At 31.4% G+C, this 16,516-nt stretch overlaps 2 protein-coding genes across 4 annotated transcripts; both read left to right on the forward strand.

Moving 5' to 3' along the window:
• Nucleotides 1–1,559: 1,559 nt before the first annotated feature.
• Nucleotides 1,560–3,821, forward strand: LOC127787669 (uncharacterized). The gene has a single exon (XM_052315726.1). It carries the CDS (start codon nucleotides 1,560–1,562, stop codon nucleotides 3,819–3,821), a length of 2,262 nt encoding a protein of 753 aa, XP_052171686.1.
• On the forward strand, nucleotides 2,429–10,157 carry LOC127813914 (uncharacterized). 3 transcript variants are annotated; one of them, XM_052355047.1, is made up of 14 exons: nucleotides 2,728–4,165; nucleotides 4,259–4,346; nucleotides 4,435–5,143; nucleotides 5,275–5,456; nucleotides 5,531–5,830; nucleotides 5,936–6,120; nucleotides 6,229–6,346; nucleotides 6,432–6,676; nucleotides 6,854–7,066; nucleotides 7,170–7,262; nucleotides 7,345–7,443; nucleotides 7,524–7,574; nucleotides 7,894–7,950; nucleotides 9,921–10,150. In XM_052355047.1, the coding sequence occupies exons 4-13, from the start codon at nucleotides 5,288–5,290 to the stop codon at nucleotides 7,909–7,911; spliced, it is 1,491 nt and encodes a 496-aa protein (XP_052211007.1). In that variant the 5' UTR covers nucleotides 2,728–4,165; nucleotides 4,259–4,346; nucleotides 4,435–5,143; nucleotides 5,275–5,287; the 3' UTR covers nucleotides 7,912–7,950; nucleotides 9,921–10,150. The 3 variants fall into 3 exon arrangements, with proteins under 3 accessions (XP_052211009.1, XP_052211007.1, XP_052211008.1); XM_052355048.1 differs by having other exon boundaries at nucleotides 2,729–4,165; nucleotides 5,663–5,830; XM_052355049.1 differs by lacking the exon at nucleotides 6,854–7,066 and having other exon boundaries at nucleotides 2,429–4,165; nucleotides 9,921–10,157.
• Nucleotides 10,158–16,516: the final 6,359 nt, after the last annotated feature.

The raw sequence follows: 16,516 nt of genomic DNA on the forward strand, positions 1-16,516 counted from the left end.
TTCAATTTTACAGTAATTGAAGCAGATTTGGGATGATGAGGCCATTCTCTTTGCCTTTAAGCTTTATGCTTTAACAGGTGCTTGCTTTCAGTTCGTAGTAATATTCTTTAACTTGCTTGTGAGGTTGACAGTGATAACATTTGTTCTGCAGTTGGATAAAGACTTTGCGAGTCTTTATTACTCTACCCGTAGGTCTGAAGCGGTATAATTTAAGTGTCGAGAAGGGTGTTTGGTTACACCTTTGATTTTAGTTTCTATTTTTTGTTTCAAAATTATGGAAATGATAAAGAATGTTGGCTATTTATTTTCTGTTTTTTTTAAAAGGAAACAAAAGTTTTGAAAAATAATAGAGGTATTTATATATATATTTACTTTCGTTTATTTCATCTTCGTTGCATTTTTGAATGGTTTAAATTGCATATATAGCGCCGCAAATGGTGTGAATATTAAAGGAAAAAATGTATGTATCATGTCAAAGTGCTATGTTGTATGTGCAGAATGTTTTTGTTTCATGTACAAATAAATAGCATTGCCGATATTATATATATATATAAATAAATAAATAGCATTGCAGAGGAATTGCAATTGGAATGGAAAAGTGGGTGAGTGAGGATTGCCAAATGCAATATATATATATATATATATAATATTAGATTTTATTGCTTTAGTAAATACATATATGGAATAAGATATTTGTATGTGAATGTAAGTAAAGGGAAGATGGAGGCTGTGAGATGTGTCTAGAATATATATAATATATTGTAATGATAGAGCCTCTTTCTCCATTCTTCTTTCCTGTCGTTCCATGTGCAACCCAGTAATGTACTCATACACAATAATATATATATATATATAATGTAAGATGATGATGGGTGAAAGAGAAGTTGGTTGCTATAATATGTTATAAAATATTGGTAAAAAAAAAAAAAAAAGCTAGAGATGGCGGACAATCCGAAGGATTTTGTTGTTAGGTGTAAGGCTCAAAATGTTAGTCTAATGCCAATATTGTAACATTCTGTTTTAGCTCTTTAATTTCCTTTTGTGTTTTTAATTTTTTATTAGATAGATTATCATAATGAACATTATAGTGTTGACATTAATATCTACTGTTTGTTTGTTAATATTCTGAATATTACATGCATGATACTATACTATGGCATATATATATTGCTATTAATAATAATATAAAATATTAGTGTGATATACGTTTTTAAATAGTTTTGGGGCATTAAATGTGAATAAATGAATGAAAGCAGCGTTACAGTAGAAAAATTTCAATTTGAACCGAGCATGAATCATGATCATCTCCACCTGTCCCTTTCTTTCTTTCTTTATGCATCTATAACCATGTGCCCGTATGTACGTACATTCCCATACTAAAAGGTTTCTGCTTTCTGGAATTGAATATAAATTAGTGAAAACACTATTTTTTTAGATTGATGGCAGATTTGAATTAGACATACTTATATACACATTTGATTCTTATTGATATATTAAAACCCATTATGTTTTTGTTTGATGTTGGAACTCTCAGTTTACTATCATTGTTGATATTTACAATGGCACCCGATAAGCAGTGGATGAATCTTGTTAATGATCGACTAAGTGAAACATATCAGTTTGGCATTAAGGAATTTTTAAGATATGCTTCAAAAAAGTTGGGAGATTGTGAAATTCGATGTCCATGTGTCAAGTGTAATAACACTTATGAAAGAAGTCATGAAGTGGTTGAAACCCATATAACAGTTTATGGCATAGTCCAAAATTATACATTTTGGTATCATCATGGAGAAAGGAAAGGTGAATCTGAATCTGAATCTGAATGCGAGGGTGAAGAAGATGATGTATTAGAAACCATAGGAGAGGAAGAGATTCATGGGATTATGAGGGACTTCTTTCCTACTTTAGATGCTTTGAACAAAAATAAAGCAGATTTTGGTGGCTCAAGCCATAATGTGCAAAAAGAGGATCCTAATGATGAAGCAAAGAAATTTTATAGGCTATTGACAAATTTGGAGCAACCATTATATGAAGGTTCTAAGAGTTCAAAATTATCTACTATAATCAAGCTATTACATATCAAGAGCCTTGGTCGCTGGAGTAATGAGTCATTTACTATGTTATTACAAATATTACATGATGAATTACTCCCTGATGGTTCGACTTTGCCAAATTCATATTATGAGGCAAAGAAGATTATCCAAGATCTTGGACTCTCGTACAAGAAGATAGATGCATGTGTCAATAATTGTATGTTATATTGGAAGAAAGATGAGAAGTCTGACTTTTGTAGTATATGTGGAGCTTCAAGATGGAAAAATGATAATTGTAATGGAGAAATCAAAGTTGGAAGGAATGGCAAAAGAAAACCCGTAAAAATATTGCGGTACTTCCCTTTAAAGCCTAGGCTTCAAAGGCTATTCATGTCCAGTAAGATAGCGTCCTTTATGAGATGGCACCATGACAAAAGAGTAGATGATGGAGTAATGAGGCATCCAGCTGATTCTTTACAGTGGAAATCTTTTGATGAAATGCATGAAAATTTTGCTTCAGAGCCTCGTAATGTGAGACTTGGTCTTGCAAGTGATGGGTTCCAACCATTTGCACATTCCAAAACTTCATATAGTATTTGGCCAGTATTTCTTATTCCATACAATTTACCTCCTTGGATGTGCATGAAAGACTCTAATTTCATTCTGTCAATGATCATACCGGGTCCTAAGGGACCAGGGGATGCTATTGATGTTTATCTCCAACCTTTAATAGAAGAATTACAAGAGCTGTGGGAAGTAGGAGTTGAAACATTTGATGCATCAGTTCACCAGAATTTCAAGATGCATGCAGCTTTACTATGGACCATTAATGATTTTCTTGCGTATGGAAACTTGTCAGGTTGGAGCACTAAGGGTAAATTAGCTTGTCCTTGTTGTAACAAAGATGCCTTTTCTATGAGGTTAAACAATAGCAGAAAGCAATGTTTCATGCGCCATCGTCGTTATCTTCCAATAAATCACAAATGGCGCATTGACAAGAAATCATTTGATGGCATGACAGAGTATGGATTACCACCAAAACATCTTACTGGTCAGGACATTCTAGATCAGGTGAAAGATCTTGAAGGGATCATTTTATCTAAAGATGCTAGTAAAAAGACCAAAGTCTCACATGATAATAGAAGGGATAATTGGAATAAGAAAAGCATTTTTTTCAAACTTCCATACTGGAGTAGTCTTTTGTTGCAGCATAATTTGGATGTGATGCATATCGAGAAGAACATATGTGATAATGTGCTTGGAACAATTATGAACATTAAAGGGAAGACCAAAGATACTGTTAAGTCTCGTCTTGATTTGGAAGCAATGAATATTAGACCAGAGTTGCACCCAATACAAAAAGGAGATAAGTTTGTGTTGCCAGCTGCTACTTACACATTAACTCATGAAGAAAAGCATACATTTTGTATGTTTTTAAAGCAATTAAAAGTGCCAGATGGGTTTTCATCTAACATTTCACATTGTGTTAGTATTAAAGAACATAAGATTTCAGGTTTGAAGAGTCATGATTGTCATGTTCTCCTACAACACTTACTTCCTCTTGCATTACGTGGTCTTCTTCCCAAATCAGTATGTGAACCATTATTTGAATTGTCTTTGTTTTTCAAAATTTTGGGTGCAAAGACTTTACGGGTGGAGGAGTTGGAGCAAATTGAATCTCAAATTGCCACAACTCTTTGTAAATTGGAAAAGAACTTTCCCCCTTCATTTTTTGATGTGATGGTCCATTTGCCTATTCATTTAGCCCTTGAAGCCAAAATTGCTTGACCTATCCAATATCGATGGATGTACCCTATTAAGCGAGAGTTATATGAGTTAAAACAACTCATTCGTAACTTAGCTTGTCCCGAGGGCTCAATTGCAGAGGGTTACATTGCAAAAGAATGTATGACACTTTGCTCAAGATACTTCACTAACATTGAGACAAAGTTCAATCGCCTTAATCGAAATCATGATGCTGGAAGTCAAGAACACAAAAGTGATTTATTAATATTTTCACAACTTGGACGTGCATTGGGATCTGGCATGACTCGGGATCTTCACATGGATGAGTGGGAACAAGCTCATCTTTTTGTTCTAAAGAATTGTGATGCAGTTCAACCTTTTTTAGAGTATGTCATCATCAATAAAATAATTTCTTTTATGAACATTCTTTTGTGCTAATATTGTTAATATTTTTGCATCTTATTCTTTATATGATATAGGGAATATTTGCAACTCCAAGCTAGAGCAGCATTACAAATGTCCAATAAGGAAAGTGATAGAAGGTTTATTAATTGGTTTAAAATTAGAGTAAGTAAATTCATGTTTCAACATATTTATAATACTCAAAATAAGCATATATTGAAATTAAAATAGTACTTTATTTTGTGATTTGTAGGTTGTAGCGCTACATAAACATGACAATCGTAAAATTACAGAGGAATTGCTCTCTTTGTCACGTGGTCCCTCCCAATCAGTTTGTTGCTTCAATGGTTATGTTGTGAATGGGTATAAGTTTCGTGTAGAATGTCATGACAAAGGATTTAGAACACAAAATTGTGGGGTGGTTGTGAGTGGTGACATTGGGTCTGAAATGGGAAATATAGATTACTATGGAATCTTAACTGAGATTATTGAGTTGCAGTATCTTGGTGGTAGAAGGGTGGTATTGTTTCGTTGTAAATGGTTTGATGTGCATGATAAGGAAAAGGGGGCCAAAGTAGATGAGTATGGTTTCACCACTATAAATAGTGATCGCTTGTTAAAGACAAATGAGCCATTTGTCTTGGCATACCAAGCATTCCAAGTGTTTTATGCCATTGACACTATCAACAAAGGTTGGCAGGTTGTTGTGAAAACACAACCACGTGATTCTTATGACTTGCCTTTACAAATGGATGACATTTGTGATGAAATGGATAATGTTAGTGAAGCATATCAACAAGGGGAATCATTCAATTATAAAGAGGCAAATCCCATTTCAACTACAATAGACAATGAAATAAATTGGGCAAGGGAAAATGTGGAGCCAATGGCCGTTGAAGTGGCAACTAAAAGAAAGAAAAGAAAAAGAAGATGTTAGAAAATTCATTTTGTCTTTCATAAAGGTAAGCTATTATATATATATATGTGAAAATGTCCTCTAAAGTCTTATTTTTTTTCTAGCACTTTAATCTGTTCTGTGTATTATTTTTAAATCAAAGTGTATTTTTTTTTTTTTTTTTTTGTCTTATTCCAGGTTTAAGTAAAAGATGCAAAAGATCATAGCTGGAAAAAGGTTGCCATCCAAGGCAAACAAGTTTATAGCCCCAGGTGCATTGGCTAAGGGACAAGTTCATGGATTAAAACAATTAAAGCCAAGAAGAGATATAAATGGTGCTACAGATTTGCTAAGAGGAGGTTCAAGTGGTGCTAGTTCAGGTAAATATTATGCAACTTCTAATTTCTCTAAATTGTTAAACTTCTAATGATTGAATTGCATTTGTTTTTTTTAGGTGAACTCACATCCCATCGTCTTTTTGTTCATTTTGGTGAACTACATTATATAGACAATGACTTCCAACAAGATTGTAGCTCCTTCATTGACATTTTAAGTATATGCGGAAAATTCTTGGACATATACTCAGTTGGTGTGAAAATCTTCTATGGGGATGGGAAGCAACTAAATGGGGATGCTGATGTCTATGCTATGTTTAATGACCACAAAGGTATAAGTGACATCCATGTCTATGTTGAGGAAGATAAAGAATTGGATGTTGTCCCTTTTAGACTGCCATATGATTATGCAAGTCCTGGTATATATCTTTCTACATTATTCTCTACATTCTACCATTATATTTACCATGTTCTTTAATTTTATCAAATGTTTATTGATTGTTTATGCATTTCATAATTACTAGAACCTCCAAAGGCAACAAATTTGAAGATACAAGGTGATCTCAAGGTAAATAATAAAATAATCATTACTGGCACTGTTATTGGAGGGGCTGAAGTTGCTAGTGTAGTTCAATGGTATAAAACCTCTACTACACAATTAGATATTCAGGATGGTCTTGAAGAGATCAGCATGTCTAGCACTGAAAAGGCATGTATTATGCAATACTACTTTTTTTGATTTCAAATTAATTTGTTGTGCAGATTTTGACTTGTGATTTTGATTTATAATATTGAATGGTTTTGCAAAATTCTTTAGGAATTCCTATTACCAGTAGGAGTTGTTGGCAATTACATTGTTGCAAAGTATACTCCTATGACTTATGATGGTAAATCAGGTGAACCAGTGTTTGCTACCTTAGAAAAAGTTGTTGAGAGTAAGTATATGGTATTCAAGTCTTAATTTGGTTTATATTTAATTATAATTATTTTAATATTTCTTTATTTTCCAAATTCTAAAAGGTGAAATTAATACTCAAAACAAGAAAGTTCGAGGAAAAAACCAAAACAAGAAAGTGGCTGGGCTCAAATCTGGGGAAAAGCTTCCAATTATTTTCTATAACAATCGAGCAGTGGGGGAGAACCATCAATTTTGGTCAAGGCACTTGGGAAGAGTTGTGCGTGATCGAACCATTTGTCCTGTACGAGTGAAAGCTTGGAAAGAGATTGGAGAAAATGAAAAAAATCACATGTGGGAAGCGATTAAGGTAAATTATTCTTTTTACTCTATCTTTTATTTTTATTTGTTTACTTAAAACATTGTCATCCTTTTGAGGGATTTATAGAAGCCTTAGAGTCTTATTAGATGTAAAGAAATTTAATATCATATTAAGATAGTCTTCGATGTCCTAACAATTTTACTAATTATACATCATTTTTAATAGGAAAAATTTGAGAACCCTGACATAGAGTTGTATCGTGACCACACCTTGGAGCATATGAATGTTTTGTGGTCGAATTGGAGATCAAGTTTAAATACTATGTATGTTAAACCTTGCAAAACTGTAGCTGAGGCTTTGAAAAATAAGCCACAAAGTATGGATAAGGAGGATTGGGAATGGCCTCTAACTAAACACTTTTTAACTGAGGATTTTCAGGTATGATCTAATTTTAAAAAAAAACAAATGCAAAATGGCTTTATGTTGTGATGCTTTACTGTTACATGTCTCTAATGATAATTATTTTTTGGTTCTCATATAGAAAATAAGCTCTCAAGCCTCTCAAAATAAAGCTAAATCTTCAATGCCTCATCGCACGGGTAGTAAGCCTCATAGAGAAATCATTTATGAAATGGTAATAAATACCAATTTATCTATTTACAATGTTCAATGTCCAATATAATTTTTTTGATAATTTTCTATATAATTGCCAAAAGGGAGGGAAAAAGGGTAATCCACCTGATATGGGAAAGATCTTTTTTGAAACTCGAAAGAAGAATGGAAAGTTGGTTGAGCCTGAAGCTGAAGAAAAATATGTATGTTCTACTATTAACTTTTATTAAAGTTTCTTTGAGTACTATTTTCCCATTCGATTGTAAGTCTTTAAATTTTGCAGGATCAAATTTTAGAGACCATTCAGGCAGATCCAACAATTTCTAATATTGAGGTAGTTGAAAAATGTTTTAGAGTGCAACGTCACAGCCATGTGTTTGGGTATGGCGGTGGAATCAAACGAAAAAACTTTAAAGATCCTAGCAAAAAGAAGATGGAAGAGCTTCAAACTAAACTTAATGATAAGGATGAAGAAAATCTCATCCTAAAGAGGCGCATTATAGAGTTTGAAGACAGATTGCAAAGGCTTGAATCTTTTATGCAAAAACCATCTACTCTTGATGAAAATGTTCAGGAGGTTCTTTTCACTTAATAGTTTTGATCCTAAAGTTTTTTTTTTTTTTTTTAACTAATTGATTTAAACTTTTTTGCAGGAAAATGTTCAAAGCTAAACCATATGACAGCTTTTTCTGTAACTTTTTACAAAACAGGTATTACATTCTTAAACCTCTTAATCTCTAGTTTTTGTGTATTTGCTGCCATAACCAGCATGGCTGGTTATGGCAGAGGGCATGGCACAAGGGAAACATGTGCCCTGCACACTGCCAAACTTTCTGTTGATACATTGGTAGATTTTTGGTCAGCACTTGGAGAAGAAACCAGGCTATCTCTTCTAAGGATGAATAATAAGATATATGGATGAGAGGGGAGGACGGGGCATGGAAGCAATACCAAAAAGAATACCAGATGCTTAATTCTATGTGTGCTTTTCAACATTAAATAACTGTTCACTTTCTAGTCAGAATCATGTAAATCAATGGGTTTGTCAAATTTTGAAACTCATTAAGATAGAAAATATTGCTACAGTAATAGATTCAAAGTGTATGACAGACTCTTAGGAGTTGGACTTAGAGAATGGTGTGGATTTCTGTTAGTTAAAGTGACAAAGTTAGCATTGTATGATCTTAAGAAAGACAGGTTGTTCACAAGCATATTATCAAGATCCATCAGTCTTCTTGAAGTACTAATGTATTTTAGTGAGAGTTTCTGATCCGACTGGAAATAAATTAGTTTTTTTAGGGGGAATATTCTAGTGGCCTATTTGTGCAGACAGTTAATTTTTTTGAATTGGTAATTAAATATGCTTTTAGCTGGGATTTGCCAATATGTTTGTGCAGTTGTTTGAACCTTGTTTCTTGAGGACAAAGTGCATATGCTGTAGCTTTATCTTAGAAAGCTATAATTTTAATCGGTTACTACTATGGAACAGAATCAATTAAAGCTTATTGGACCAGGTCAGTTTGGCTTACTCTTCACACCCGGAAGCTGATTTTCAACACATGAAAGATGAAACACAGTGCTTTCACCTTAGTGTTGGTTTAAGAATAGTAGAAGAAGTTTTGAGTTTCAAAATAATATGAAAAATGCTCTACCTGTTTATTTGTGTTCAACTCTTTGTGATCAATATTTAGGCTTTACCTCTTGGACTGTAGCTTGACCTGAGAGTTGAGACTCCAAAGTTCCTCCCTTTTTACCTTACCATATAAGAGTTGAGACTCAAAAGTGCCAACATCATTTAACCTTGACAAAGACTAAGTTTGTGAGAAAAAAAGTTGAAAAAAATACACTGCAGTTGATGATTTCTGAATTTAATTCAGGAAAGCGATTAACCTTTGAAGTTCTAGATGTGCTTATAATTATAGGGCTATGTAAGTCAACAAAAGAAACTTTACTTCTATTCTTGTTTCCCCATTAATGGAGTTATTAGCATGCTTGTACATTTGGTGGTGGCTAAACTAGGTAATTACTTTGCTTCTACTGGTTACTGTTGGTTCCTGTGCTCTTAAATGTCCACATATCCATGTCAGCATGCTTCTGAGCTCAATATTGCACTTGAAAGTATGTTGGAATTTTGAATGAGTTGGAACAGTTTTATGATGATGGTATATATGTGTTGATATATGCTGAAATAGTTTGGTTGATTGAGTTTACATAGAACACTTTCACTTTTGAGTCCAGCTGTGGCAGGACGGAACCAAGACAATTTGTTATGGCCTCTAGCATATATATATATATTGTCATTAAATTGGGATGTCCATTTGCTCTTTCTAGGAATCACTTTCAGATGTATTCCAATTTAAAGGCCTAAATATTATGAAATAGAAATGTTATGAAATAGAAATAGAAATGTTTTTATTTTTTATTTTTTTATTTTTTTATTTTATGTCTGGTTAGACTATGTTATTGGTAGTGAAACCATATAGCAACAAACATATAGACATCTCTATTCTTAGAGCTGATGCATTATAAGTTGTTAAATATTAGCTTTTGAATTCAAGTTTATTTTGTTTTTGCTTTTATATTTGATTACATTATGACTTATGAGATTTATGTAATTTAGATCATCATACAATGATGGAGAATGACGAGTAATATAATTCTTTTTCTTTGCAATTTGCAGGTATTTGAAGATACAAGTCGAGCAAGAACTCTTGGTATTAGTTGTGAATAATACGTGAATTCTAGCCATACTTGTAATAATTTTTTGATTTTCATTATAGGGAGATTTTAGAATAATATGAAACTCATAGTTTTTTTTTTCTCATTTTTTATGATTGTGGAGGGTATAGAAGCTCTTATGATGATTGTAATCAATACATAATGAATGTAAGTGATGATCATTTTTGTATATAACTTGTTTTCTACTAAATTAATGTGATGATATTTTTATTATTAGTATCTCTCTTGCCAAAATTATTAAGTACAAAATAAATTCTTATATAATAGTAAAAATAGTCATTAAAATTGTAATAATAATAATAATGACAGAGAAATATATACATAACAACGAAAATATTGATTACTGATATTATTTTTAGTGATTGGTAAATATAGCTATAATAATAGGACTATTCATTGTTGATATTATGTTTAGTGACGAGTGAATATTGTAATAACGACGAGAATATTCATCGTTGATATTATATTTAATGACTGGTAAATATTGCAATAACGACGGGAATGTTTATCGTTGATATTATATTTAGTGACCGGTAAACATTGCAATAACGACGGGAATATCCATCGTTGATATTATATTTAGTGATTGGTAAATATTGCAATAACGACGGGAATATCTATCGTTATATATTATTATCAATCATCACACATATTGTTATAGCGACGGGAATATTCGTCGTTATTATGAGTTTTAACGACGGGACTTATGCCCTCATTATTTATATTAACGATGATATTTTTTTTTCATCGTTAATACTTTTAACGGCGGAAGCTTTAACGAAGGGCGACGACGGGATTTTTTCCGTCGTTAAAACTCTTTAACGAAGGGAAATTGACTTTTAACAACCACTTTTCCCCTCGTTAAAACTCTTTTTTTTTTGTAGTGCTTTAGGCACTTTCTCAACAAGATCATGTTTGGATAGATTATAGAAGCATATTCATATTTGCATGACTTAGTCTATTATGTCATAGATAAATATTTGAGATATGGATTATACTAGGCATTTCTCTTATACTAGACAAGAATAAGTCTATACACAAATTCTATCCTATTTTCTATGATCTTCATTTTATTTGTGACAAGATATTTTCACATGAATTATCATTAAAGCATACTTCATATCTTTATCACATAATTGACTTATGCTAGCTAGGTTATGCATAGGAGCATTTATCAAGAAAGTATTTCTAGCATATATCAACAAACTTCGTTCTTCCCTCACTCAATGACATATCAAAACATAATAGAGTGCAAGCATATCATTCATTTTTATCAAAAACTAATAAGCATAGGGAGTTAAGGGATAGAAGCATACCACCAAGATTTTGATTAATAAAATCTTTCTTACACTTGGTTGGCAAAATGAGGAGTGATCTTCTTGTCCACTTCCTCCTTCCTTTATGCTTGATCCATCCATAAAGATTTCTCTTTAAAGTTCATTTGGATGTCAAGCAACCTACATAAACACTATCCACAAGCTTTTGGTGCCCAAATCACCTTGGGTTCACCCATGTTAGCATAGAGTTCCTCCTTAGGAACCCAAACTTGTTTTAGCTTATGTGGATGTTTTGTTATGAAACCTTTATGTTCAAAATGATACCAATGACTAGGATGTGTAGCAAAGGGTTTTCGTTTGAAATACATTTTCCTTTTATCCTTATGCACATTCCTCTTAAAATGATCATTTTTAGGTTTCAAAACATACTTGGATCCTTGGGGTTTAATATAGGAAGTATTAGATACTTTAGTTCCTGTAGGAATCCATTTCATTTTAGGACCACTAGATGATTTCCTCCTAAAAGGACAACTAGATACAATGTGGCTTAACTTGTTACAATGAAAACATTTAATATCATGAGAGGTGTGTATAGATGAGCTTTTGAAATTTGCTCTTTGATTATGAAAGTTTTTAACACCTTTAACATGATCACAATAATTTGAAATCTTCCTATTTGAAATAGGTTTCTCATTTAAAGGAACATTAGGAGATTTCAATTGATTTTCATTCAAATCATTTTTCATTGATAGTTCATTATTGGAAGCAAGCAAATATTCATTTTTAGATTTTAAAGCTTCCAATTCATTTGACAACAATTCTAATTGATCTTGAAGAGTTTTGTTTTTCAAACATAGTTTTTCAAAGTTTTCATATAAATCATTCAAAGCATTCAATAACTCTTCATTTGAAAAATCATTCTCACTGTTATCATTATAAGCATACGAAGAACTAGACTCATGATCAATATCATTAACAAGAGTAGAAGTAAAGGTTACCTCCTCTTCTTCATTTACCATGAAACACATGTTTGAGCTTTCTTCACTAGAGGCACGAGAAGTTCCTTTCTCCTCTATTTGTTGATGATTCAATGAATTTTCAACCTGTGAATTTTCATCAACTTTCTCACAACATTTGTTAGAAAGATATAATAAATCAAGAGTACTCAATATCTCTTTAGCACTAGAGCACTTAGAAACTTTTGCATAAACATTTTCATGCAAAGCTTGATGCAAAATTTTCATGGCTTTGATATTTAAAACAAAATGGTTTTTATCATCTTCACTCCAAACGGATTTAGGTTTTGAAACAAATCCTTTTTCTACAATATACCACAAATAAAAATCAATGGATTGCAAGTAAATACAGATTTTTTTCTCCAAAAATCATAAATTGAGCCATCAAAATAAGGTGCCACATTTGTAGGATAACCTTCCTTAAGAGCCATGGATCTCTCCTCAGGTTGTTAGACCTTTAAACAAGGAGTTAGGCTCTGATACCAATTGTTAGAACAGTAGGTTCTATGGCACACACCAAGAGGGGGGGTGAATTGGTTATTTAAAAAAAAACTTAATTGATAGAACTTTGAAATCCTTTTGATTGAAAATAAAAAACTCAATGCATGTGAGGATAATGAAATGCTAGCAGTGATAAACAAATAAAAAGAAATATAAGCAAGAGAGAACACAAAGATTTATAGTGATTCGGCTTAACCCAAGCCTAATCCACTACCTTAGCTCCTCACTAAGGATTTTTCAAACCATCCACTAAAACCTCCTACTTAAACCAAGTAGGTCCTCTAGTCCAAGACTAGGAATTACAAAATCTCCCACTGAATTGGGCCCTCTAGCTATACAAGCTAGGAAGAATAAGAAATATAGAATATGAGAGGATCTAAGAGATGAATCTCTTAGTTACAATATCTATCAAGATTAAACAAGGCTTAAATGAATGTATTAACAATAATAGAATAACGCCTTGGAGAGAAAAGTATAACAATGAAAGTACAGAACACTGTAAATACAAACGAATATAAATCGTAAGCTCAAATCAATTCATTTCCATCCATTGGCCTCCTCTTGATCATCCATGACATGTATATATAAGTGTCCCACAAAGTTAAAGAGAAATATAGCCGTTTGGAGCCGTTGGGATTTGAAAAAATAGCCGTTGGAGCTTTCTGCAAAAAGAAATAGTCGACAGAAGAAATGTATAGTTGACTATTTTTACAAGTAAAGCAAGAAATAGTCGACAGACAAAACGAATAGTCGACTATCTTATAACACAAAATTTACAATAGTCGACAGACACATTTGTATAGTCGACAGATGCAGAAATATGAAGAAATTTTTGAATTTTATGAACAACAATAGTTGACAGACCAAAAGTCATAGTCGACTATCCTTACTCGATAGTCGACAGATGGAAAAAATAGTCGACAGATGCCTTGAATAGTCGACTATTTTGAGGCATAGTCAACAGAATGAAAAACATAGTCGACTATCCTTTTGAAAAGATTAAAAATTTATCAAATCCTCATTTGATTCTTTTGAATCCTCATTTTAATTATTTTGAAAGCAAGTTGAGATCATCAAAAGTATATTTTGAAACAAATCACTCTCAACCATACTCAATATTTCTTCTATAAGTTTTCATATCTTGCTTCAAAACTTATATACTAAAAATTCATTTTCTCATTCATATAATCTACATAGTAGAAATTGATTTTCATATAGTCATTTATCAAAACCATTCATTACCAAGAGATATTAGATATCAAAATACTAGGAGATAGTTTTTTAAAACGAACACACTTTCAAAAACATGTTCTAGTTGGTCTTTTGCCTTAGAATTATTTTGACCAACGATTTCAAGGAGATTCTTTTTAGATCTTAAAACTTGTTTATGCTAATCTCCGAATAATATAAAAGATCATAGATCATTTTAACAAAGCACTTTGAAATTGATTTTTGTTTCCAAACCATATGCTTTGATTGAGAAAAAAATACATTTGAAATTTTTCATCATCAAAATTAAACACAAGAGTAAAATATCATATCTAAGAGAGAGCTCGCACTGAAAGATAACGTGGAAGTGCAGAAGAACTTGCCTGCTGAGAATGCAAAATCAGAGAGAAGTTTCACCCGCGCACGTGAAGCAAACAACAGCAGCAAACAGAAATGATGGAATAAGATGGAGATTGTGAAGAAGAAAAAGAGCACGGAGATGGACTAAAGGAGCAATGGAATAGTGCATTCAAAAAGTGAGGATACACATTACACTAAAATAGGAGATTTGTGCATAGAAGTTGTTGGGAAAAATGAGTGCGTACAGGTTTGCACGCCAGCTCCAGAATTTATTGAAATGACCCTCTTTTCATATTACAAACAAAAATATCCAGGGGCTTGATTGACAAATACTACTTCATTTATTTTCTTTTCCCCATTTTCTTATTACACCATCAATCCCATTATTTCCAAATTATTTCTCACCATGGGCCTAAGCCCAAATCACATGTATCCCATATACATATATTCCAAGCCCACCAGGCTTAATTTTTCTACTTGGGTTAGACATTTCATTAACTATTTAATTGATGCCCCTTTCACTTAAATTTCTGATTCCATGCACCATAAAATAAAATTATGTAATCTAAAATTATTTGCGTGCTACCAAGGAAATTAACATGAAGTATTAAAAAAAATACTTAGTCCAACATTTTAATTGCTAATACACTGACATCAAGTATTAAAACACCTGGACCTACTTTAGGGTTGTTACAATATTGATCTTCAATATTGAGTAATATGTTATCCTTTAGCGAATACCTATTTTTTTAAATGAATAATATGCAGATAAAATAAAAATAATAACCACGATATTTAGATGATACATACGTTTCACTTGTTTTAAATTTCATCATTAACTATATGATGTCATGCTATATATTTCAGCAATTTAGTAATGTTGCTGAAATTAATGTTTAACAAAATATTAATAAAAAATTAATGTGAAATTTATAAAATATTTAAATTAAATTTAAAATTTGTTTTGAAAATACAATATTTCTCAATTGAGATAATTAATATGAGAATTAAACTTCTCAATGACAATATTTCTCAATTGATTGAAGGCTTACAAAATAAATATATAATAATGAATGCAACAATAGTAATTGAAAAATTGTGTCAATTTAAAGCATTAGAGATAAAATATAGGAATTCGTAAGTTAATACAACAACATCTAAGTATTTATAATTGACAATTGAACTACTGAAGATAGTTGAGCTGCATTAAATGCACTTGGAATAAATAATTACTCTTTAATATTTTATTTCTATTATTTTTTTTCTTAGTTCTTTACGTTTTATACTTATTTTTTAATTAATGTGAAGTCGTAAAATCAAATATCTATAAAAGAACTATATTAATTAAATTAGTTAAAAAAATAAATTAATTTTTAAAAATTTATTTTCCGCCGATTAACAATCACTCGGCACTAATTCTCCATCTGCTATAGGTAACTGTCCGTCGCAGATGATTGTTGATTTTATTTTCCTCTTAAAATATTTATCATTTTTAGTTTACAAAATATATGTATTTTTTAATTTAAATTAATTAGTAAAATTATATTTATTTATAACATAAATATTATTAATCATTTAAAAAATAAAAAATACATTTTTATCTCTTCTTCTACAATTAATAATAAATTTACAAATTCTTAAAAATATTATATTTATTTTTTGGTCATTATTCTTTAAATAATTTTAATTGATTTATTTTTATTAATTTTTTTCATTTTTCTTCTCTCTTGATTGTAAAATATTTTTTTCTTGATTAGTTTAATGTTGTAAAATTAAATAACTATAAATTAATTATATTTTAAAGTATTTTTAAAATCTATATTTATTTTTAAATTTATATATTAATTTAAAATAATTAATTAATATATATTTTATTAATATATTTAAAATAAATATATAAACGTATAAATATATATTAATATATTTAAAATAAATAGGGCACAGTCCCTACAGTCAACGACAGGCAGTGCCTATCGCTAACACTGACGGGCATTGCCCGTCCCCCCTAACTCTGACAGGCACTGCCCCCCCCCCCCCCCCCTCCTTGCCAAGTGCCACCCCTATCCCTCTCCCTTTAAAACTTCCCCCTTCCCCTTCAATCCTCTCATCTCTTCTCTATACCTTTACTTCTAATTTCCTTTCTTTTTCTTTATTTCTTCTCCATTCTTCATTGT

Source organism: Diospyros lotus, chromosome 12, assembly GCF_014633365.1.
Source record: "Diospyros lotus cultivar Yz01 chromosome 12, ASM1463336v1, whole genome shotgun sequence".
Taxonomy (NCBI): domain Eukaryota; kingdom Viridiplantae; phylum Streptophyta; class Magnoliopsida; order Ericales; family Ebenaceae; genus Diospyros; species Diospyros lotus.

What these genes read in the sequence shown, in the direction of transcription:
- LOC127813914 (XM_052355047.1), top strand. Translation starts at nt 5,288, where the DNA reads ATGCAAAAGATCATAGCTGGAAAAAGGTTGCCATCCAAGGCAAACAAG. An exon ending in ATATGATTATGCAAGTCCTG is followed by an intron (nt 5,831 to 5,935) that starts GTATATATCTTT and finishes CATAATTACTAG; the next exon opens with AACCTCCAAAGGCAACAAAT. An exon ending in GAGAAATCATTTATGAAATG is followed by an intron (nt 7,263 to 7,344) that starts GTAATAAATACC and finishes AATTGCCAAAAG; the next exon opens with GGAGGGAAAAAGGGTAATCC.
- LOC127787669 (XM_052315726.1), top strand. Translation starts at nt 1,560, where the DNA reads ATGGCACCCGATAAGCAGTGGATGAATCTTGTTAATGATCGACTAAGT.